General features: G+C 42.7%; 1 protein-coding gene across 1 annotated transcript; it reads left to right on the top strand.

Annotated features, from left to right (window-relative positions):
- Positions 1-70: 70 nt before the first annotated feature.
- Positions 71-24,655, top strand: POLR1E (RNA polymerase I subunit E). The gene is made up of 12 exons (XM_082656586.1): positions 71-223; positions 792-895; positions 2,090-2,166; positions 3,874-3,959; positions 7,732-7,790; positions 8,572-8,716; positions 10,447-10,554; positions 11,181-11,277; positions 12,785-12,927; positions 21,913-21,994; positions 22,978-23,109; positions 24,262-24,655. Exons 1-12 carry the CDS (start codon positions 148-150, stop codon positions 24,419-24,421), a joined length of 1,269 nt encoding a protein of 422 aa, XP_082512712.1. The 5' UTR covers positions 71-147; the 3' UTR covers positions 24,422-24,655.

Here is a 24,655-nt window from a genome sequence, read left to right as displayed (position 1 = left end):
GGGCGGAGCCACGCGTCGCTGAGCGTGCAGGGCGGTGCCCGGCGAGGCCCTGCCTCTTCCGGCCCGGAGCGTTTCCTGCGCGTGTGCTTAAACGAGCTACTGGACGCGGCTGTTTTAGCTCCTGGGCTTGGCGTTTGGAGAGGCGAGATGGCGGCGGAGGTGTTGCCGAGTGCGAGGTGGCTGTACTGTGGAGAGCCTGACGAGAGCCAGAGAGCTCTACTGGGTAAAGACTGCGAAGCTGGAGCAGAGTTCCCCATAACTTCCTCCCCTTCCGTCTCGGTACCGCTACAGCCCTCCACTTCCCACATCCGTCGGGTGCCCGTTCCCAGATGAGCCAAGATCCCTTATAGTCTCCCCCACTACTTGGGGTTCGGCCAGGGCTCCTCTGTCATTGCACCATCTTTCTGGTACCACCTCCCACCTGGATGAGGAAATCCCAGTTACCCCCTCTCCAGGACTGTATGTACCCAGGAGCCCGTCATCTCTTCACCCACCAGGTCTCACACCTGCTCTATTTCCTTCTCTCTGCTGGCCAGGGATTCCCTCTGTCTTTCTAGATTTGGCCTAGGTCTCCTCAGTCAGCCCCATCCCCCTAGTTATTCCCTCCTGTCAGAGCCCTTCCCCAGCCCCTCTTCCCACCTGGACCAGGACCTCCTTCAGTCCCCCTTTGGGTCAGGACCTGGGGCTCCTTGCCATACCCATTCCTCCAGTCACTCCCTCCCTTTGACAATCCATTTCCTCCCTACCATACTCTTGTGCTCTCATCTCATTCTTGGGCTGCAATCTTACAGTCCAGTTCTCCAACGGGAAGCTACAGAATCCAGGCAACATGCGCTTTACCTTGTACAAGAGCAATGATTCCACAAACCCCAGGAAGAGAAGTCAGCGGATCCTGGTAAGTGCTGCCGTGGCCAGTCGCCCCCACTCTTCAGGCCTCAGGAGGCCTCCTGGGTGTGGGTGGAGGTAGGAGGGAGTGAGTGGAGGAAAGGGGGGATAGCAAGTGAGCCTTTGAAGAACTTTGAGCCCCAGGTGGGGACAGGTTCCACTGAGTTTCACACTTGTGGTGAAGCGCTGGCCTTTTATTCATTTGTTCATTCAACAAGCATTTATTGAGCCCCACTGTGGCCCTGAGCTGAAAGCTGCTAGGGAAGAGCTAAGTGAGAGCTGGCCCCACTCTGAGGGAGCTCGTACTCCAGAGCAGCGTTTCCCAGTCTCAGCACTATTGACATTTTGACCCAGATAATTCTTTGATGTGGAGGCTCTCCTGTGCAGCACTGGGTATTTAGCAGCTTTCCGGGCCTCTACCCATTAGCTACCAGGAGCACCTCCCAGTTGTGGCAAACAGAATGTCAGACATGCCTAGATATCCCCAGAGTAATTCCCTGGGTTGAGAACCACTGCTCTAGAGAGGTGAGAACTGGATGTGAGGGACACTCGTACAGAAATAGATAAAGCTCAGAGTCCCTGGGAGAGAGAGTACAGAGCAGGGCAGAGTGGGTTCAGTCAGTGAAGTTTCTGCTTGCTAGGATGTGTTCCTGGGGGAGGGTGCATGGGAGCTGAACCCTGAAGGATGGAGGAGGGTTTAACAGCTGAAGTTAGTACTCCAGGTGAAGAGGATAGCCAGGACAAACAAGGGGAAGCAGGAAAGCCTGGCTCTGATTGAGGAGTGAATTAACCATTTCCATGGTCCTGAGAGCATATAAGGAGCAGTCATGATAGAGGAGAGCAAAGAGGTTCAAGAAGGGCTTGGACTTTGGGGTTGCCTGCAGAATCATTTTGTTGCATGCCTCTAAGTGCTGAGAGCCCTGGGCCCATCTTCCAAGTCCTGTGGTACAGCTGCCCCAAGAACTTCTCAGACCAGCTAGAAGCAAGCACTACCTGGGACTTTTCAAAAGTCCTCTTGCCTTTCCCCCAGGGATACCCCAGATTCACTTAGACATAGGGAGCTGGATCATCTCAAAGAGGCTCTCGTTCTGATCCACCTGTGGTTTGGATTCTAAAGCTTCTACAAACGTGGAAAAGGGAGTCAAAATATTTACTATCTTTCAACATTGGTTGTAATGGAGCTTCCCCCCGCTCTACATTTTAGGCAGCTGAAACAGACAGACTTTACTATGTGGGAAACAATTTTGGAACTGGAGCCCTGAAATGCAACACTCTCTGCAGGTAGGGACAGGGGAAAGGGATTGTGGGAAGTGGGGGGGGGGGGGTGGCCCTGGCACTGCTCTTCGCTGTCTTTATTTTAGGGGCAGTGGGGGAAATCTAGAGAGATTTACCAAGTTCTTGTGTTCCCAGATCCCGGGGCCCTCACACCAGCATGTAGACATTCCTGAAACTGAAAAATGACTTACATTTGTTTAATTTCCTGAAAACCTCATTCATTTGTAGTCTTAAAAAAATTTTTTTTGTAAATTAATTTATTTTTGGCTGCGTTGGGTCTTTGTTGCTGCGCACGAGCTTTCTCTAGTTGCGGTGAGCGGGGACTGCTCTTCATTGTGGTGTGAGGACTTCTCATTGCGGTGGCTTCTCTTGTTGCAGAGCACGGGCTCTAGGCATGCAGGCTTCAGTAGTTATGGCACACAGGCTCAGTAGTTGTGGCGCGCAGGCTCTAGAGCGCAGGCTCAGTAGTTGTGGCACAGGGGCTTAGTTGCTCCGCATCATGTGGGATCTTCCTGGACCAGGGATCGAACCCGTGTCCCCCATTGGCAGGCAGATTCTTAACCATTGTGCCACCAGGGAAGTCCCCCCAATTTTTTAAATTGAGATATAATTGACATATAACATTATATTAGTTTCACGTGTATAACATAATGATTCAATGTATGTATATATTGTAAGATGGCCACTACAGTGTGTAGTTAACATCCACACATAGTTACAAAATTTTTTTCTTGTGATGAGAACTTTTAAGACTTCCTCTCTTAACTTTCAAATATACGCTACAGCATTATTTTCTATAGTCACCATGCTGTACATTACATCTCTAGGACTTATTTTATAACTGGAAGTTTGTACCTTTTGACCACCTTCATTATTTCTGACCACATCATTAACTTGCAATATTCTTTGCTTATAACTATCTTGTTCCCGAAAGGCAGCTGTCTCCACTAATTTGGAATGTGTGATCAATAGGCCAGAGTTTACCAGAAGTCTGCCTTGGGACTAACTACAAGACAAGGATTTGGTAGTGTCTGAGGCTCCAGAATTTCTGCCTAGCTCTGGAAAGATTACTGAGTTGGGGCAACTCTGCCCTTTACTGACCCCCAGTCTACTCCTCGGTACAGTGAAGATTGTCTAGCCTGAACAGTCTTTTAAGTGTCAGGGGTTGGCATAATGCAGTGTCCTTGTGAAGGTAGCCATCAGTGAATCACAAACAAGCCCCTTTTAGGGTCCCCCCTGAACCACCCTGATAGAAGTCAGATTAGTGTGTATATGCTTGAAACTTTTAACTTTTATCATCCCTTTACAAAGATTTTCTAGTTTAAACTGGTCTCATAATTACCAAGGTTTTACTTGTCTTTGCCTCCATAGAATTTATACATGCAGTAAATTCTAGTGTTTAATTCTAGATTCTTACATTCCAGGAGGGTTTCCCACTACAGCAGTGAGCCCAAATGTGATCAGCTACAAGAATCACCTGGTAGCTTCCCCCACTGCCCCCAGAGCCTCTTCATGAACCCTTTCCTCCTTTCCCTCCCCATGCAGAGAATTGCTGCTGTAGGGGATTATTGTTACTCATGAGCAAGTGATGTCTTCCTCATGTGTATTGCGGCAGAAAGAAGGTTGAGAACTTCTAAGTGGAAAAAAGGAGGTTGTATAAACAATAACTTTTGAATAATCCATTGTCACTGGTATTATTCCTTTTTTATTCAGGCACTTTGTGGGAATTTTGAACAAGACCTCTGGCCAAATGGAAGTATATGATGCTGAATTGTTCAATATGCAGCCACTGTTTTCCGGTAGGTCTTAGTCATGAAGGCTCAAAGAAATGCTGAATATTTTAGGTTTCCTGGATGAGTCGGTTTGACTTTTTGATTTGTAAAATACATCTTGTAGCTAGTTTTTCAAGGTTTTTTTTCCCATTTGAAAAAGTTTTAAAAGTGCTTTTACTCAGCAAATATTTATTGATGACCTACTATGCTCCAGGCACAAGTTAGGGGCTGTGAATATAGCAAAACAGACACAGATCCTGTCCCTACAGTGTTTACAGACTTAAGATCAGGAAACTAATCTTAGTTAAAGCAAGTTGAGCACTGATCTGAGCAGAGTATTGGAGGGCATATATGATACTCTTTTCCATCGAGGGCCTTTCTTAATTTTTAATTGTTCTAGTTGGGGTAGAGGTTTAACAAAATTTTTTTTAATTTAATTTATTTATTTTTGGCTATGTTCGGTCTTCGTTGCTGCGTGCAGGCTTTCTCTAGTTGCGGCGAGTGGGGGCTACTCTTTGTTGAGGTGTGCAGGCTTCTCATTGCGGTGGCTTCTTGTTGCGGAGCATGGGCTTCCGTAGTTGTGGCATGTGGGTTCAGTAGTTGTGGCACACGGGCTTGTGGCACATGTTGCTTTGCAGCATGTGGAATCTTCCTGGACCAGGGCTCGAACCCGTGTCCCCTGCATTGGCAGGCGGATTCTTAACCACTGCGCCACCAGGGAAGCCCTGGAGTAGAGGTTTTAGAATCTCTGGTAGATGATAGAAGTTGCTTATAGGTTGGACAGTAACTTCCAGGTCGATGCAAAGTCTCTACACTTTCTAATTTGGGAAGAGATCCATTTTCTCTCTAATCCACTGGGAGAAGTTATAGTACTTCTCCAATTTGTCATTTTAGAATGTTCAGGGCTAGAGTGGGGTCTTCCAAAATGATAGATAAGAGGGTCAAACTCAAGGGGCTCCTGTTCCTAAATCTTAAATACTGAGAACCATGGTAGGGGAGGGAGTTAGATAAGGATCATTAGGATCATTGTGAATCTGCTCGATACCTTCAGAGGCATTAGTTCTAATAACTTCACTCTCTCAAAGCAGTGGTCTCAGCCCTTTTGAGAATCTCATAAGGACCTGGACCTACCTCCTAGAAACATACGTAATTTACAAAAAATATGAGATTTTGCATATAATTTTAAAGGGCTCTTGCATCCCAAAGCCTAGCTGTGAATTTCCTAGGGGTCCATAGTCTCTAGGTTAAGAATTCCCTGCTTTGCAAACAAATATAACTGCATATAAGTTATCCTCCAAACGCTCTTCTGTCTTCTGAGGAGGCAAAGAAAATTGTTCATTAATTTGTTGATTAAACACGTTTTTGTTTTTACAAGTAAAAAATTTGTAAATATTGGTTAATTCTAACCAGCATATATCAGAAATACGCACAGCATTTATTGGGTTCTTACTATGCTCTGGGCACTGTTCTAAGCACTTTCAATGCACTACGTCATTTACTTCACATAACAACCCTGTGGGGTAGGTATTGTATTCCTTTTGTTTAATCATTGATGAACCTGGCCCAGAGGCTAAATGGCAGGATCCTACTGCTGGCGTATATGAGAGACCTGGGATTTAAATGTGGCACCGTCACTCCAGAGCTTGTGCTTCTGTCCACTAGATTATATTGCCCCTTACGTGAATACTCTGTGGGAGATTACAGAGCTTCATGTAAATAATACATACCTCATGTTTATGCCTTGCTTTTAGGTCTTGAAAAAAATTTTTTTTTAAGTTTTAAAAAAAATTGAAGTATAGTTGATTTACAGTATTTTGTTTCAGGTGTATGGCATATGATATATATATTTTTTTTTTCAGCAGATTATATTATAGCTTATTACAAGCTATTGGGTACAATTCCCTGTACTATACAGTACATCCTTGTTGCTTATCTATTTTATGTATAGTAGTTTGTATCTGTTACTTCCATACTCCTTATTTGTACCTCCCCCACACCCTTAGTAACCATAAGTTTGTTTTCTATGTCTGTGAGTCTGTTTTGTTTTTTTTTAATTTATTTAAATTTATTTTTGGCTGCATTGGGTCTTTGTTGCTGCATGTGAACTTTCTCTAGTTGCGGTGAGCGGGGGCTGCTCTTGTTGCAGAGCATGGGCTCTAGGCGTGCAGGCTTCAGTAGTTGTGGCACACGGGCTCAGTAGTTGTGGCTCACAGGCTCTAGAGCACAGGCTCAGTAGTTGTGGCGCATGGGCTTAGTTGCTCCGTGGCATGTGGGATCTTCCCGGATCAGGGCTCAAACCTGTGTCCCCTGCACTGGCAGGCAGATTCTTAACCACTGAGCCCCCAGGGAAGCCCTGTGAGTCTGTTTCTGTTTTGTATATACATTCATTGGTATTAAAAAAAAAAGTTTTCTAATTAAATTCTTTTTGTACAGTTTTTAAAGGTTATTTTCCATTTACAGTTATTATAAAATATTGGCTGTATTCCCTGTGTTATACAGTATATCCTTGTAGCTTATTTTATCCATAATAATTTGTACCTCTTACTCTCCTACCTTTATATTGCCCCTCCTTTCTCTTTCTCCTCACTGGTAACCACTAGTTTGCTCTTTCTGTGAATCTGCTCTTTTTTGTAATATTCACTAGTTTGTTTTATTTTCTAGATTCCACATATAAATGATAGCATACAGTATTTGTCTTTCTCTGTCTGACTTCACTATGCGTAGTGCCCTCCAGGTCCATCCATTTTGTTTCAAATGGCAAAATTTCATTCTTTTTTTTATGGCTGGGTAGTATTCCATTGTGTATATATGTATAATGGCTAGAATAAACCAATATTTACAACTTTTTTACCTATAAAAACAAAAATGTGTTTAAGAAATTAATGAACAATTTTACATACATACACAATGGAATGTCCTCAGGGTGTGGTGGCCGCTATTACCTTGATATGGGGTGTGGTTGGTGTTGGGGGTCTAACGCCCAAGGAGGGTGTGAGGTGGTCCTTCCTTTCTGCCCCATGGCTGTCACCTCCCTGTCAGGGGCAGGGGCTGCTCCCCAGCTGCTAGACCCAGTCTTCTTCCAGGGGCTGGTTGGCCCAGATCCTGCACCAAGCTGTGGTATGGAGTGAGCCCATGCAGACCTTCTCTTCCTTTCAGATCCCTCTCAGGGCGGGGCGGGGGGTGGTCCCAACCCTACTACCTGGTTACGTGGAAATCTTTCTTTTTTTTTTTTTTTAATTTAACTTATTTTTTTATACGGCAGGTTCTTATTAGTCATCCATTTTATACACATCAGTGCGCTTTGGTTGTATAGGAATTCTTCTGCAGGTTTCCAGTTAGTTTTCTGTGAGAATTGTTCCACATGTAGATGTATTTTTGATATATTTGTCGGGGGAGGTGAGCTCCAGGTCCCCCTCTTGATCCCTCCTCCTTAGGTCTTTTACAAGGAGGGCAGAACTGTATACTGGGAGGAGCAGAGGACTTTTTTTCTAATCCCATCTCTGCATTGCCTGGGGCAAGTCATTTCACCTGGAGTCCTCATGTTTCCTTATTTGTGAAATGAAGGGCTTGGATCCGATGACCCCTTCACTTGACTCTAATTTATTCTCCAAATCCTCTAACTGTATACTGAAGCTTCATATTAAATATTCACAGTATACACATGTTAAGCTCTGGAAAGTCCTGTACTAAAGAAATCTGTTTTTCTTAGATTAACTGTTAAACAAATATTAAACACTATTATGGTCTGTAGGCCTTACAGTTTGCTTGTTTTTCTTTGTTTTTGTTTTGTGTTTTGTAGATGAATCAGTTCAGAGTGAATCAACACTAGAGAGTCACACCAAATCTTTTAGAGAAAAGGTAAGTATGACAGAACTAAGATGTGAGACCTAAAGTGAGTTCCTTCCAGGCCTTGGGTTTCTCCATCAGTAAAATGAGCTGGTTGAACACAGGGGTCTCCCTAGCTGCTCTCAGCTCATTCAGTCTGTGGTTCTCTGGACAATTCCTACCTGCACAGGCCTCCTTGGCGTCACAGACTGCAGACCTCCTCTCTGGGGCAGCTATACACAGCTCTGTGCCAGTGTCTGGAACTGGTTTTCTGGGCTGTAGCATAACACTTATTTTCAGGATTTAATCCAAGTTTCAGAAAATATTGGAAGCCTGGAAACTTCACATCAAGACAAAGTAAACTTTAGGATTTTCAATGTAGAAGCTTCCTACAAAGCTCATCTCACCCCAGGATGGCAAACTGATTGAATCTCCAGTGCTGCCTGGAAGGGAGTGAAGCTGTCTTCAGGCTCAGAGGGAGAGTGAGCGATCTATTAGTAATGTCTGTTTTCCGTGTAGGATTAGAAAACCCATAAGCTGTGTGCCCCAGATTTACCAACCCTAATTGTAGTCTTTTTTACAGGTGAAAACACTGTTGATTTATAAATAGCTCATTACAGTTTATAAAGCAAGTACTTCAAATCTCTTAATATCTTTTGGTTCTTAAAACAAGCCTATGAGGTAGTTAGGTATGAGTCAGCCCAATTTACGGAAGTGGTATTAATGGCTCAGAGAGGCTGTTTACCCGTAGTGACACAGCTAGGAGTAGCAGTGCTCAGCCCGTTCCCAGTGACCAAATTTGTCTTTTGCACAGATGGATTCTTGCATTGAAGCCTTTGGTACCACCAAACAGAAGCGGGCTCTGAACTCCAGGAGAATGAACAAAGTTGGCAGTGAATCTTTGAATAGTGCAGTGGCTAAAGCTGCAGAGAGTATAATTGATACAAAGGGTGTGACTGGTAAGCAGCTGGAACTTGGGGTAAGAGGCTGCTGGTGGAAACAGCTTTCCCTTCTCTTGAGATCTTTCACCCACCCCACAGATAGAAATGATGGGAGTTAGGGCTGGATTCCTTCCTGCTTCTCCCTGAGGGCCTTCTTAGGAACAGACTCTAGAAATCATAAGAAACATCTGACATGGCCTGCTCTCAGTGAGCTCACAGTCGAGTAGAGGAGACAGACATGGGAACGGTTATGTGCCCTCTGTGTCCTTGGTGCCAGGGCTACAGCCTGCAGAGCACAGAGGAGGGAGATGGCCTCATGTCTCTGTGAGTTACAGGGAGGTTTTCGTCAAAAAGGCTGATGTGATGATGATGAACGAGCCTCTAGAGACACTTTGAGGTCACTGGATCTTTTTCTTTTCCTAAATTCTTAAGCAGCTTGAGTATTAAATTGTATTATTTAAAATGTGTAATGTGTTTATTGTTCAAATGCATTATAGGAACATAAGAGAAAGTTATATATGAGAGCAGTTTTTCTATTCAAATGGAATTTTAATAAGTTTTAGAAAATCTTTTCATACCCGATGATTATGTATTTTCCTATGTTATCTTTCAGTACTTTCACAGTTTAACTTTTTACATTTACAATTTAATGATTATTTTTTTTTTTGGTCTATGGTACAAACCTAATTTTATATTTTCCAAATGATTAGCCAGTTGTCCCCAACTCCATCCTTTCCTTTTGTAAAAAATGATTTAAAAAATCATCTGTATCATTTTACCACATTCTTAATTGTGTTCTCGCTCATCATTCTGACTGGCTATTCTTGTAGCAGCATCAGGTCCTTTTGATTGTAGTAGCCTCACCTTCCAGTTTGTTGTCTGATAGGGCAAATTTATCCTCCATCCTTATTTTTCACAAATGTACTGGTTATTGTAGCATGCTTATTTGTTTGTTTATTTATTTATTTATTTATTTATGGCTGCATTGGGTCTTTGTTGCTTCACGCGGGCTTTCTCTAGTTGTGGTGATCAGGGGCTAATCTTCGTTGCGGTGAGTGGGCTTCTCATTGCGGTGGCTTCTCGTTGCGGAGCACGGGCTCTAGGGTGTGCAGGCTCAGTAGTTGTGGCGCACGGGCTTAGTTGCTCCACGGCATGTGGGAACTTCCTAGACCACGGCTCGAACCCGTGTCCCCTGCATTGGCAGGCGAATTCTTAACCACTGCACCACCAGGGAAGTCCTGTAGCATGCTTTTTTTCCCAGGTGATCTTAAGAATTATTTTGTCAAGTTCTCTCAAAATCCAATTGGGATTAATATGGGGAGAATCAGCATCTTTATAATATTATGTTTTCCCATCCAGGAACATAGAAACATGTCTCCATTTAGTCAAAGATATACTTTAATGTCTAAGTAAATTTTTCAATTTTTTTTGTTCAGTTCACTCTCAGCTACTAAAGGACATTTAAAAAAAAATAATTCACCCATTTTCCCATCATTCTACAAGACCAACTATTACAATTTTCCTGTTTTCCTCTCTGTTCTTGTCTGTGTGCATACTTAATTTTTACATGGTTATTCCTGTGTGATAGTTAGCTTTATAATTTGATTTTTCTTTTTCACTGACAATATGTGAAGTTCAGATGAGGGGGTTCTGGGCGACGATGATCTTGAGTGCACGGGTTGCAGAGTGTTGGGGAACTTGAAGCCGAGCAGGGTGACACTGACACTGACTCTTCCTTCATTGAAAAGCCCTGGTCAGTGACGCCATCCACGATGACTTGCAGGATGACTCCCTCTACCTCCCTCCCTGCCACGCTGATGCCGCCAAGCCTGAAGACGTGTATAAATTTGAAGACCGTATCCTTCTTGTGGGAGAAATGCCACCTCATTTCCCAGGTTGGGATATGCGCACAGGAGTGGCATGGCCAGGCTCTCTGAGGGTGTCAGTGGTCCTGTGATACTCATAGAAGCTCGCCCCAGACTCCTGCAGTTGCCCCAGCGCTATTGCTGGGAAGTCAGCGAGGCTCCCTCACTAGCTGAGGCACCTGCTGCAGCAGAGGCCTCTCAGGCCTTGTAATTCAAACCCATCCCTCAGCAAAATGCAGAATGCCCACGGTTCGGCCCTGTGGGGGTCACCTTCCGTGAAGAGTCAAAATACGACTTTTAAGTTGGCCAGTGCCCAAAGTCTAGGGCAGACTGATTGTATAAAGAAGGGTTGGAATGTAGAGTTTCCGTACTTGTGGTTCTATTCAGATGGAAAGTGCCTGCAGTGGCTTTGTGATAAGAGAAGGCAGAAAGCCCAGGCAGGCAATGAGCTCTGGGCTGGGAGTCTGGAGAACTGAGTCCTGAAGCTCTGCCCGGACATACTGTGTGATCCCTCTCTAAGCCTCAAATTTTCCCATCTGTAAAGTGTGGCCGATATAAGATGATCTAGCTAGTTGGATGTTTCCATTTTGGTCACGTTGTTCTTGACCTATAACTAGTTCTTTCCCCTGCGGAGTATGACGCTCTTCAGAGCCCTTCTGAAGCTTTCAGGAATGTCACCTCAGAAGAAATACTGAAGATGATTGAAGAGAACAGGTACCCGAATTGGGCAGATGGAGTGTCTCGGGGGTGATGTTGGGATACAACAGTAGTCAGACATGAAGCAGACCTTGGGTGTTAGTGAGAATATACGTCTGTTCAGCATTTGAACATGAGCAAGCTAGTGTTTTCTCAAATGGTTGAGCTCCCAGGCCTGTTGTCCCAAGGCTTTGGGTGGCTTTCAAGGGAGAGAATTGGCCTCTGAGTATGTGGAACCTGTGACTGGGCAGAGGGGTGGTGAGGCCTTGTAGTCTAGGGCTGGGAACTGGAGCTGACCTGTATCGGTCCCACCCCCACCCCAAGCCAATGTTATGTTGTTGCCGATTGTCACTGGTGGGGCCCAAGTGCTGGCCTGGGAGTAGGTGCCAGCTGAAGTGATGGTTTATCTGTGGTGATGTGCTGAGTGAAAGTTAAATTATGTATTTTAAATATAGTATATTTTAAATCAGAGATGATTTCCTCTCCTCCCTCCACCCCTCCCCCACTTTTTGGCTTTTAAAACACCTTTTTTTTTTTTAATGATGATGAGGTTTTTTTTGCTTTTGAGTTTTTTCTTTTAATAATTTTATCTTGAGAAAATAAAAAGTTGTCAACCCTAGGTTAATTCCCCCAATTTTCGTTTGGAAATTTTACTGCTCAGTGAAATCCAGTCTTGGAAAATACATGTTTTTCCCTCTCTCCAAAGAAGTGCTCTTTACTGGTTCTTCGTTGCGTTAATGTGATTGTGGCTCAGGGGCAGGTGCAGGAATGAGTTCTGGGCTGGGAGTCTGGAGAACCGAGTCCCCATCTGCCTCATGGACTGTGTGATCTTCCCCTGTCTGAGCCTCAGTTTTCCTATAAGTAAAATGAGGCCGATACAAGATGATCTTGAAGAGCCTTTTATCGCTGCGAGTTCATGATCCTGACAGTGGTAGAACAACAGTATGTAAAAATAATAGCCAACATTGCTGGAGCTCCTACATGTGCCAAGCACTGCTTTCCTTGTCTCATTTAATCCACAAAAACCCGTAGGACAAGGGTACTATCATTGGCCTTAATTTACAGGTGAAGAAACCAAGGCAGAGATGTTCAGAAGCTTGTCCAAGCCACTGCATGGCAGAATGGGGATTCAAACCCAGATAGTTGAGAGGCTGTGCTCCAGACCGCCACATCAGGATTGGGCCCACTATGGCCCGAGTGCCGAGTCTGGCCCACTGCCTGTGAATAAAGTTTTATTGTAACGTAGCTTCAGTCATTTATTTATATGTTATCAATGGCTGCCTTTGCATTACAGTGGCAGTGACCATGTTGCCCACAAAATGTATAATATTTGTTATCTAGACCTTTACTGTCCCTGCATTAAATCATGCTCCTCCTATTATAAGGGGCTGGTTGGATGGCTGTTCCTCAGCTGTTGACTGTGTACCAGGTGTGAGGGGGGCCTGCTGTTTTCATTGTGAAGGAGTGAATGGCTCCTGACAGAGCCGGTCTTAACACATTTCTCCTTTTCCCTCCCTTGTTTTAGTCACTGCTCCTTTGTCATAGAAGCGTTGAAGTCTTTGAAGTCTTTGCCATCAAGTGAGGAGAGCCGAGACCGCCAGGCCCGGTGCATATGGTTTCTGGACACTCTCATCAGATTTCGAGCACAGAAAGTGATTAAGCGGAAACGTAAGTCCATGCTAGACATTTTTTTAAAAATTGAAGTATAGTTGATTTATGTTGTTAGTTTCAGGTGTACAGCAAAGTGATTCAGTTACATATATATTTATACATATATATGTTCTTTTTCAGATTCTGTTCCATTATAGGTTATTACAAGATACTGAATAAAGTTCCTTGTGCAAGGAACAACAACAAGGACACTAGGTCCTTGTTGTTTATTTTATATATAGTAGTGTGTATCTGTTAGTCCCAAACTCCTAATTTATCCCTCCCTCCCCCCCCTTCCCCTTTGGTAACCATAAGTTTGTTTTCTATGTCTGTGAGTCTGTTTCTGTTTGGTAAATAAGTTCATTTGTATCATGTTTTTAGATTCCACATATAAGTGATAGCATATGGTATTTGTCTTCCTCTGTCTGACTTCACTTAGTATGGGAATCTCTAGGTCCATCCATGTTGCTGCAAATGGCATTATTTCATTCTATTTTATGGCTGAGTAATATTCCATTGTATATATGTATACCACATCTTCTTTATCCATTCATCTGTTGATGGACACTTATGTTGCTTCCATGTCCTGGCTGTTGTAAATAGTGCTGTGAACTTTGGGGTGCACATATCATGACAGACATTTTATTCTAATTATTTTCAGTCTGTTATTTGTCTATAATTCTTAGACTAGCTCTAGTGAGAGAGGAAATGGACATGTCTTTCCATGTCTTTATTTATAACTGTGTAACAGTGGGATTCTGATTGGTACTGCTGACATGCTGAGAGAACTTGCCAAGCCCTTTCCTTGGAAAATAGGGTCGGGTTGGATTATACGATTGCTCAGAGCTAACGTTCACTACTTCTGTGTTAGGCAAAGTTGAATATCCAGTCAAATCAAATGAACGTTTTAAGGGACAGTTAGACAAAGAGTTATATGGGGAGAAAAATTGGCCTTGCTTGTGAAGGCTTGTGGCACGTTGTTGTGTCAGCCATTTCTGACTGGGAAAGAAGTCAGTTTCTGCTGGTAACCCATGCCACTGATCGCCAGGGCATGGGTGGCTGCCACACACGCACATCCACCCAGAGTCAGAAACCCAGAGGGAGACACCTGTGGTTTTAGGCATAGGTGCATGCAGTCATGTTCCTGTGATTGGGCACCTAAGGGTCTGTACAGACACACCTCGTTCTATTGTGCTTCACTTTATCGTCCTTCGTAGATATTGTGTTTTTTACAAATTGAAGGTTTGTGGCAACCCTGTGTTCAGCAGGTCTGTTGGCACCATTTTTCCAAGAGCATCTGCTCACTTTTGTGTCTCTTTGTCAGGTTTCGATAATTCTCACAATACTTTAAACTTTTTCATTGTTATATTTATTATGATGGTCTGTGGTCAGTGATCTTTGATGTCACTACTATGACTCGCTGAAGGTTCAGATGATGGTTAGCATTTTTTAGCAGTAAAGTATTTTTTAATTAAGATATGGACTTTTTTTTATCAGATGGTTTTTATTCTTCAACTTGTTAATATGGTGTATCATATTGACTGATTTGCGTATATTGAAGAATTCTTGCATCCCTGGGATAAATCCTACTTGATCATGGTGTATGATCATTTTAATGTGTTGTTGGATTCTGTTTGCTAGTATTTTATTGAGGATTTTTGCATCTGTCTTCATCAGTGATGTTGGTCTGTAATTTTCTTTTTTTGTCTGGTTTGTCTGGTTTTGCTATCAGGGTGATAGTGGCCTCATAAAATGAGTTTGGGAGTGTTCCTTCTTCTGCAATTTTTTGGAAGAGTTTGAGAAGGATGGGTGTTAGCTCTTCTCTAAATGTTTGATAGAATTCACCTGTGAAGCCATCTGGTCCTGGACTTTTGTTTGCTGGAAGATTTTAAATCACAGTTTCAATTTCATTACTTGTGATTTGTCTGTTCATATTTTCTGTTTCTTCCTGGTTCAGTCTTGGAACGTTATACTTTTCTAAGAATTTGTCCACTTCTTCCAGGTTGTCCATTTTACTGGCATAGAGTTGCTTGTAGTAGTCTCTTAGGATGCTTTGTATTTCTGCAGTGTCTATTGTAACTTCTCCTTTTTCATTTCTAATTTTATTGATTTGAGTCCTCTCCCTCTGTTTCTTGATGAATTTGACTAATGGTTTTATCAATTTTGTTTATCTTCTCAAAGAACCAGCTTTTAGTTTTATTGATCTTTGCTATTGTTTTCTTTGTTTCTATTTCATTTATTTCTGCTCTGATCTTTATGATTTCTTTCCTTCTGCTAACTTTGGGTTTTGTTTGTTCTTCTTTCTCTAGTTCCTTTAGATGTAAGGTTAGATTGTTTGAGATTTTTCTTGTTTCTTGAGGTAGGCTTGTAATAGCTATAAACTTGCCTATTAGAACTGCTTTTGCTGCATCCCATAGGTTTTGGATTGTCATGTTTTCATTGTCATTTGTCTCTAGGTATTTTTTGATTTCCTCTTTGATTTCTTCATGATCTGTTGGTTATTTAGTAACGTATTGTTTAGCCTCCATGTGTTTGTGTTTTTTACATTTTTTCCCCTGTAAATTGATTTCTAATCTCATAGCATTGTGGTCAGAAAAGATGCTTGATATGATTTCAATTTTCTTAAATTTACTGAGGCTTGATTTGTGACCCAAGATGTGATCTATCCTGGAGAATGTTCCGTGTGCACTTAAGAAGAAAGTGTAATCTGCTGTTTCTTGGATGGAATGTCCTATAAATATCAATTAAATCTGGTCTACTGTCTCGTTTAAAGCTTGTGTTTCCTTAGTAATTCTCTCTTTGGGTGATCTGTCCACTCGTGTAAGTGAGGTGTTAAAGTCCCCCACTATTATTGTATTACTGTCGATTTCCTCTTTTATAGCTGTTAGCAGTTGCCTTATGTATTGAGGTAATCTTATGTTGGGTGCCTATATATTTATTTATTTTTTAACATCTTTATTGGGATATAATTGCTTTACAATGGTGTGTTAGTTTCTGCTTTATAACAAAGTGAATCAGTTATACATATACATATGTTCCCATATCTCTTCCCTCTTGCATCTCCCTCCTTCCCACCCTCCCTATCCCGCCCCTCCAGGCGGTCACAGAGCACTGAGCTGATATCCCTGTGCTATGCGGCTGCTTCCCACTAGCTATCTACCTTATGTTTGGTAGTGTATATATGTCCATGCCTCTCTCTCACTTTGTCACAGGTCACCCTTCCCCCTCCCCATATCCTCAAGTCTGTTCTCCAGTAGGTCTGTGTCTTTATTCCTGTCTTACCCCTGGGTTCTTCATGACATTTTTTTTTCTTAAATTCCATATATATGTGTTAGCATATGGTATTTGTCTTTCTCTTTCTGACTTACTTCACTCTGTATGACAGACTCTAGGTCCATCCACCTTATTACAAATAGCTCAATTTCGTTTCTTTTTATGGCTGAGTAATATTCCATTGTATATATGTGCCACATCTTCTTTATCCATTCATCCGATGATGGGCACTTAGGTTGTCTTCATCTCCGGGCTATCGTAAATAGAGCTGCAATGAACATTTTGGTACATGACTCTTTTTGAATTATGGTTTTCTCAGGGTATATGCCCATTAGTGGGATTGCTGGGTCATATGGTAGTTCTATTTGTAGTTTTTTAAGGAACCTCCATAACTGTTCTCCATAGTGGCTGTACCAATTCACATTCCCACCAGCAGTGCAGGAGTGTTCCCTTTTCTCCACACCCTCTCCAGCATTTATTGTTTCTAGATTTTTTGATGATGGCCATTCTGATTGGTGTGAGATGATATCTCATTGTAGTTTTGATTTGCATTTCTCTAATGATTAGTGATGTGGAGCATTCTTTCATGTGTTTGTTGGCAGTCTGTATGTCTTCTTTGGAGAAATGTCTATTTAGGTCTTCGGCGCATTTTTGGATTGGGTTGTTTGTTTTTTGTTATTGAGCTGCATGAGCTGCTTGTAAATGTTGGAGATTAATCCTTTGTCAGTTGCTTCATTTGCAAATATTTTCTCCCATTCTGAGGGTTGTCTTTTGGTCTTGTTTATGGTTTCCTTTGCTGTGCAGAAGCTTTGAAGTTTCATTAGGTCCCATTTGTTTATTTTTATTTCCATTTCTCTAGGAGGTGGGTCAAAAAGGATCTTGCTGTGACTTATGTCATAGAGTGTTCTGCCCATGTTTTCCGCTAAGAATTTGATAGTTTCTGGCCTTACATTTAGGTCTTTAATCCATTTTGAGCTTATTTTTGTATATGGTGTTAGGGAGTGATCTAATCTCATACTTTTACATGTACCTGTCCAGTTTTCCCAGCACCACTTATTGAAGAGGCCGTCCTTTCTCCAGTGTACATTCCTGCCTCCTTTACCAAAGATAAGGTGACCATATGTGCATGGGTTTATCTCTGGGCTTTCTATCCTGTTCCATTGATCTATATTTCTGTTTTTGTGCCAGTAACATACTGTCTTGATTACTGTAGCCTTGTAGTATAGTCTGAAGTCAGGGAGCCTGATTCTTCCAGCTCCGTTTTTTGTTCTCAAGATTGCTTTGGCTATTCGGGGTCTTTTGTGTTTCCATACAGATTGTGAAATTTTTTGTTCTAGTTCTGTGAAAAATGCCAGTGGTAGTTTGATAGGGATTGCATTGAATCTGTAGATTGCTTTGGGTAGTAGAGTCATTTTCACAATGTTGATTCTTCCAATCCAAGAACATGGTATATCTCTCCATCTATTTGTATCGTCTTTAATTTCTTTCATCAGTGTCTTATAATTTTCTGCATACACGTCTTTTGTCTCCTTAGGTAGGTTTATTCCTAGCTATTTCATTCTTTTTGTTGCAGTGGTAAATGGGAGTGTTTTCTTGATTTCACTTTCAGAGTTTTCATCATTAGTGTATAGGAATGCAAGAGATTTCTGTGCATTAATTTTGTATCCTGCAACTTTACCAAATTCATTGATTAGCTCTAGTAGTTTTCTGGCAGCATCTTTAGGATTCTCTATGTATAGTATCATGTCATCTGCAAACAGTGACAGCTTTACTTCTTCTTTTCTGATTTGGATTCCTTTTATTTCCTTTTCTTCTCTGATTGCTGTGGCTAAAACTTCCAAAACTATATTGAATAAGAGTGGTGAGAGTGGGCAACCTTGTCTTGTTCCTGATCTTAATGGAAATGCTTTCAGTTTTTCACCATTGAGGAAGATGTTGGCTGTGGGTTTGTCATATATGGCCTTTATTATGTTGAGGAAAGTTCCCTCTAGGCCTACTTTCTGCAGGGTTTTTATCATAAATGGGTGTTGAATTTTGTCAAAAGCTTTCTTTGCATCTATTGAGATGATCATACGGTTTTTCTCCTTCAATTTGTTAATATGGTTTATCACATTGATTGATTTGCATATATTGAAGAATCCTTGCATTCCTGGAATAAACCCCACTTGATCCTGGTGTATGATCCTTTAAATGTGCTGTTGGATTCTGTTTGCTAGTATTTTGTTGAGGATTTTTGCATCTATGTTCATTAGTGATATTGGCCTGTAGTTTTCTTTCTTTGTGACATCCTTGTCTGGTTTTGGTATCAAGGTGATGGTGGCCTCGTAGAATGAATTTGGGAGTGTTCCTCCCTCTGCTATATTTTGGAAGAGTTTGAGAAGGATAGGTGTTAGGTCTTCTCTAAATGTTTGATAGAATTCGCCTGTGAAGCCGTCTGGTCCTGGGCTTTTGTTTGTTGGAAGATTTTTCTTTTCTTTTTTTTTTTTTTGCGGTAGGCGGGTCTCTCACTGTTGTGGCTTCTCCTGTTGTGGAGCACAGGCTCCGGACATGCAGGCTCTGCGGCCATGGCTCATGGGCCCAGCCGCTCCGCAGCATGTGGGATCTTCCCGGACCGGGGCATGAACCCGTGTCCCCTGCATCGGCAGGCGGACTCTCAACCACTGTGCCACCAGGGAAGCCCTGTTGGAAGATTTTTAATCACAGTTTCAATTTCAGTGCCTGTGATTGGTCTGTTCATATTTTCTATTTCTTCCTGATTCAGTCTTGGCAGGTTGTGCATTTCTAAGAATTTGTCCATTTCTTCCACATTGTCCATTTTATTGGCATAGAGTTGCTTGTAGTAATCTCCTGTGATCTTTTGTATTTCTGCAGTGTCAGTTGTTACTTCTCCTTTTTCATTTCTAATTGTATTGAGTCTTCTCCCTTTTTTTCTTGATGAGTCTGGCTAATGGTTTATCTATTTTGTTTATCTTCTCAAAGAACCAGCTCCTAGTTTTATTGATCTTTGCTATTGTTTCCTTCGTTTCTTTTTCATTTATTTCTGAACTGATTTTTATGATTTTTTTCCTTCTGCTAACTTTGGGGTTTTTTGGTTCTTTTTCTAATTGCTTTAGGTGCAAGGTTAGGTTGTTTATTCAAGATATTTCCTGTTTCTTAAGGTGGGCTTGTATTGCTATAAACTTCCCTCTTAGAACTGCTTTTGCTGCATCCCATAGGTTTTGGGTCGTCATGTCTCCATTGTCATTTGTTTCTAGGTATTTTTTGATTTCCTCTTTGATTTCTTCAGTGATCACTTCGTTATTAAGTAGTGTATTGTTTAGCCTCCATGTGTTTGTATTTTTTACAGATCTTTTCCTGTAATTGATATCTAGTCTCATGGTGTTGTGGTCGGAAAAGATACTTAATACAATTTCAATTTTCTTAAATTTCCCAAGGCTTGATTTGTGACCCCAAGATATGATCTATCCTGGAGAATGTTCCATGAGCACTTGAGAAAAATGTGTATTCTGTTGTTTTTGGATGGAGTGTCCTATAAATATCAATGAAGTCCATCTTGTTTAATGTATCATTTAAAGCTTGTGTTTCCTTATTTATTTTCATTTTGGATGATCTGTCCATTGGTGAAAGTGGGGTGTTAAAGTCCCCTACTCTGAATGTGTTACTGTTGATTTCCCCTTTTATGGCTGTTAGTGTTTGCCTTATGTATTGAGGTGCTCCTAATTTGGGTACATAAATATTTACAATTGTTATATCTTCTTCTTGGATCGATCCCTTGATCATTATGTAGTGTCCTTCTTTGTCTCTTCTAATAGTCTTTATTTTAAAGTCTATTTTGTCTGATATGAGAATTGCTACTCCAGCTTTCTTTTGATTTCCATTTGCATGGAATATCTTTTTCCATCCCCTTACTTTCAGTCTGTGTCTCTAGGTCTGAAGTGGGTCTCTTGTAGACAGCATATATATGGGTCTTGTTTTTGTATCCATTCAGCCAATCTGTGTCTTTTGGTGGGAGCATTTAGTCCATTTACATTTAAGGCAATTATCGATATGTATGTTCCTATTCCCATTTTCTTAATTGTTTTGGGTTCGTTATTGTAGGTCTTTTCCTTCTCTTGTGTTTCTTGCCTAGAAAAGTTCCTTTAGCAGTTGTTGTAAAGCTGGTTTGGTGGTGCTGAACTCTCTCAGCTTTTGCTTGTCTGTAAAGGTTTTAATTTCTCCATCAAATCTGAATGAGATCCTTGCTGGGTAGAGTAATCTTGGTTGTAGGTTCTTCCCTTTCATCACTTTAAATATGTCATGCCAGTCCCTTCTGGCTTGTAGAGTTTCTGCTGAGAAATCAGCTGTTAACCTTATAGGAGTTCCCTTGTATGTTATTTGTCATTTTTCCCTTGTTGCTTTCAATAATTTTTCTTTGTCTTTAATTTTTGCCAGTTTGATTACTGTGTGTCTCGGCGTGTTTCTCCTTGGGTTTATCCTGTATGGGACTCTCTGTGCTTCCTGGACTTGGGTGGCTATTTCCTTTCCCATGCTAGGGAAGTTTTCGACTATAATCTCTTCACATATTTTCTCGTGTCCTTCCTCTCTCTCTTCTCCTTCTGGAACCCCTATAATGCGAATGTTGTTGCGTTTAATGTTGTCCCAGAGGTCTCTTAGGCTGTCTTCATTTCTTTTCATTCTTTTTTCTTTATTCTGTTCTGCAGCAGTGAATTGCACCATTCTGTCTTCCAGGTCACTTATCCGTTCTTCTGCCTCAGTTATTCTGCTATTGATTCCTTCTAGTGTAGTTTTCACTTCAGTTATTGTATTGTTCATCTGTTAGTTTGTTCTTTAATCCTTCTAGGTCTTTGTTAAACATTTCTTGTATCTTCTTGATCTTTGCCTCCATTCATTTTCCGAGGTCCTGGATCATCTTCACTATCATTATTCTGAATTCTTTTTCTAGAAGATTGCCTATCTCCACTTCATTTAGTTGTTTTTCTGGGGTTTTATCTTCTTCCTTCATCTGGTACATAGCCCTCTGCCTTTTCATCTTGTCTATCTTTCTGTGAATGTGGTTTTTGATCCACAGGCTGCAGGATTGTAGTTCTTGCTTCTGCTGTCTGCCCTCTGGTGGATTAGGCTATCTAAGAGGCTTGTGCAAGTTTCCTCTGGACATTGTTTTTTAATTTTTATTTTTAATTAATTATTGGACACTTTTTTTTAGACATGATACTATTGCATACTTAACAGACTACAGTATACTATAAACATAACTTATATGCACTGGGAAACCAAAAAGTTCACATGACTCACTTTATTGCGGTGGTCTGGAACCAAACCTGCAATGTCTCTGAGCTATGCCTGTACTCATGGTTTTCACTATTTGCTTAATTCTTATTTTCACATTCCAACCTCCCTTGCTTTCCCTCTCCCTGGGCTTTCTCCACAATCTGTTTTGCTTTCTAACATCTTTTGAACTCTCTATCTTTAGGCCTCACTGGAGTCTGCTTTTCTTTCCTGTCACTGCCCTGTCATGAACATCTCTTGTGCACGTATGGTCTGCAGGCTGAAGCATACCTGAGCACGTGTTCATTTGAAAGTGGCTGTTCTGTTTCACAAGCCCCTTCTTCTCTTCCCACATGCCTCTGTTTATTCCAGTGGCCCAACTGTTGTCCGCTTTTCCCAGCTCATAGGTGAGGTGTGTCCTGAGAGTTTTGAAAGAAAACGATCAGACTCTATTTTGTGTTGTAGGTGCCCTGGGACCTGGAGTTCCCCACATCATTAACACCAAACTGCTGAAGCACTTTACCTGCTTGATCTACAACAATGGCAGGTCAGGGGGCTTGATTTCTCGGCTTCTGCCTGTAAAGCAGAAAGCAGGACAGGGAGGGTGGTGAGAGTGGGGAGGGGGGCTTGGATTGCAGTCTGTATTCACAGAGACACTATGCTGAAGAGAGCACTGCCATTTGGAGGGCTCCTGGGGTCAAGTGAGTTTAGGCAACACTGTAGTGCAGACTCTGTCCCTTTGGGAGAAGCTCATGTTAAAGGCTCTGGGAAGTCCTGTAACAAAGACTTCATGTCACACGCTTCTTCCAAGGACCCCTGCCTAATGTCCTAATGTTGTATGGAGAGGCAGTGTTGCAGGAAAGGGCAGGCCAGTGGGATGACTTTGAGGACAGCACCCCAAGCAGCACACCTGGGCTTCCTTCCTGCCGCTTGCTTGCAGTGTGTGTCCTGCTCTGAGTGTGCTTGGAAGAATCATCGGCAGCTGAGTTTGGGATGACTGTTCCCAGCAGCCCTGCTGAACAGGCCGGGAGGATGGGGAGGGTCCTCGCCAGTGTGAGGCTCTGACTGTGCCTGGGGAAGGTGCGGCCTTCTCTGTCCGCTTGGAGGAACACTGGCATTGGCTCACCGCTCCATTGTGCGTGAAGGCTTGGGCAGCACAACAGGACAAGGGATGTTGCTCTAATTCCTTTTCTTCTCCCTGGGATGAGAAGACTTTTTATTTTTTTGTGATACGCAGGCCTCTCAGTGTTGTGGCCTCTCCCGTTGTGGAGCACAGACTCTGGACGTGCAGGCTCAGCGGCCACGGCTCACGGGCCTAGCCGCTCCGCGGCATGTGGGATCCTCCTGGACCGGGGCACGAACCCGTGTCCCCCACATCGGCAGGCGGACTCTGAACCACTGCGCCACCAGGGAAGCCCGAGAAGACATTTTGAATGCATAAGGGAACAGGCTTGGATGTTTTTCCTTTGCTTTTGGAGAAATCATCTCGGAGTTTAATTTTGCCTCTCTTTTATTGCCACTGATTTGCAGTTTGCGGAACTTAATTTCAGACTCTATGAAGGCAAAGATCACCGCCTATGTTATCATACTGGCTTTGCACATAAACGACTTCCAGATTGACCTGACGGTGTTACAGAGGGACTTGAAGCTCAGTGAGAAAAGGTGAGCACAAAAGAAGAAAAAGCTCCCTTAGGGCGCCTTGATGTAGTTGTGGTACTGCTGGAAAGCATGAGGCACTGTCGAGGGACCTGGGGACAGTTTTCAGATGAATGAATAATTGATTGAATGGATGGGCAACCAGATATTACCATGTGCCTTCGCTTTGCTAGGCACAGTACCAAATCTGTCATAATATCTCAGTGATGTCGCTAAGAAACAGTGGAGGAATCTTTAGTTCAGAGAAGTCAGTGATTTTCCCAGGGTCATGCAGCCAAGAAGGGGAATAGTTGGGCTTCAAACCTGAGCCTTCCATCCCTGTGTAACTGAGCAACCTCCAGTCTCCAAACTGCTGTCTCTGGGAAGAGGGACTCTGTATGGTTCCGATGGGGTAACCTAGGGGTGGAAGTTATATAAGAGAACGCCAATTTCAGCTTAGCATAAAGCACTTTGCTCAGTCAGATGGAAGGAGCTGCCAGGGGTTGTCCAAGGCAAGGCAGAGCTGCAGTTTGGCAGGGATGTCACACTTGGGCTTCTCTGACCTGACTGGGAGGGTTGGCAGAGGTGGCAACCTTTAAGGCCCTTTCTAGCCCTGCTAGAAGGGATGCAGACTGAGTAGGGAGCAGAGCCTCCCAGGATGCTGAACCGTGGGGTATATTGGCCTTTGTCAGTGATTTAGGAGCGTCTGACCTCTGAGGACCCTGATGGTATTTCAGGAGAGCCTAGGAAAACACCCTTATCTGGACTCTTCTAGCAGTCCAGAGAGGGATTATTCTGAGGACTCCACAGATGGCATTCTCATGAGTAGTGAGTTTGAACATACAAGAGAAACAGATACTTGAAGTCTGTAAAATTCTAGCAAGTGCTTAATCCTTGCTACAAGAAGTAAACACAGTTATCAGTAGGATCTAGATAACCTGGTTTTCCATCATTTATATAGATATTTTCTAATGGCAACACATTAAAATGGGAACCTGATGGCTCTCGAGGGGATCTTGTCTGCCTCTCTGCTGGGAGCTTTGCCCCTTGTGGCTCTCTTGGGAATTCTGTCTTCATGGCCTGGAGCACGAATGTGCTGCCCCCTCCTGCCAAGCCTCCCTGAGCATTTGCATTGAGGAGACTCTCCATTTATTGTATGTGTTTGTGTTTGTTCCTTAGGATGATGGAGATAGCGAAAGCCATGAGGCTGAAGATCTCTAAAAGAAGGGTTTCTCTGGCAGTGGGCAGGGAGGAGGATCACAAACTGGGCACCCTGTCCATCCCACTGCCCCCAGCCCAGGCCTTGGACCGTCAGTCAAAGCGGAGGAAAATCACCTAGAGGTGTGCTTTCCAGACAGAGCATTTTGGCCACATCATAGCCACTCCTTCTATCCATTTGCATTTTTATTTGTAAAGAAAGAGGGATAAAGCAGCCATGCTTTGGCACAGGTATGAAGCCAGAAGTCAGCCTATCAGTTGTGCTGGTCTTAAGCAGAAACATAAAGTGTTGGCCCTACTGGACTCCACCTCCCTCCTTTGGTGTCTCTGTGGTTGTAAATGGCAGATGGTTCGT

The sequence above is a fragment of the Grampus griseus genome, assembly GCF_964374135.1.
Source record: "Grampus griseus genome assembly, chromosome: 6".
Classification (NCBI taxonomy): domain Eukaryota; kingdom Metazoa; phylum Chordata; class Mammalia; order Artiodactyla; family Delphinidae; genus Grampus; species Grampus griseus.
The sequence above is the reverse complement of the archived record's forward strand: the minus strand, read 5'-3'. Positions and strand labels throughout refer to the sequence as shown.

What these genes read in the sequence shown, in the direction of transcription:
- POLR1E (XM_082656586.1), top strand. Translation starts at nt 148, where the DNA reads ATGGCGGCGGAGGTGTTGCCGAGTGCGAGGTGGCTGTACTGTGGAGAG. An exon ending in AAATGCAACACTCTCTGCAG is followed by an intron (nt 2,167 to 3,873) that starts GTAGGGACAGGG and finishes TTTTTTATTCAG; the next exon opens with GCACTTTGTGGGAATTTTGA. An exon ending in TTGATCTACAACAATGGCAG is followed by an intron (nt 21,995 to 22,977) that starts GTCAGGGGGCTT and finishes ACTGATTTGCAG; the next exon opens with TTTGCGGAACTTAATTTCAG.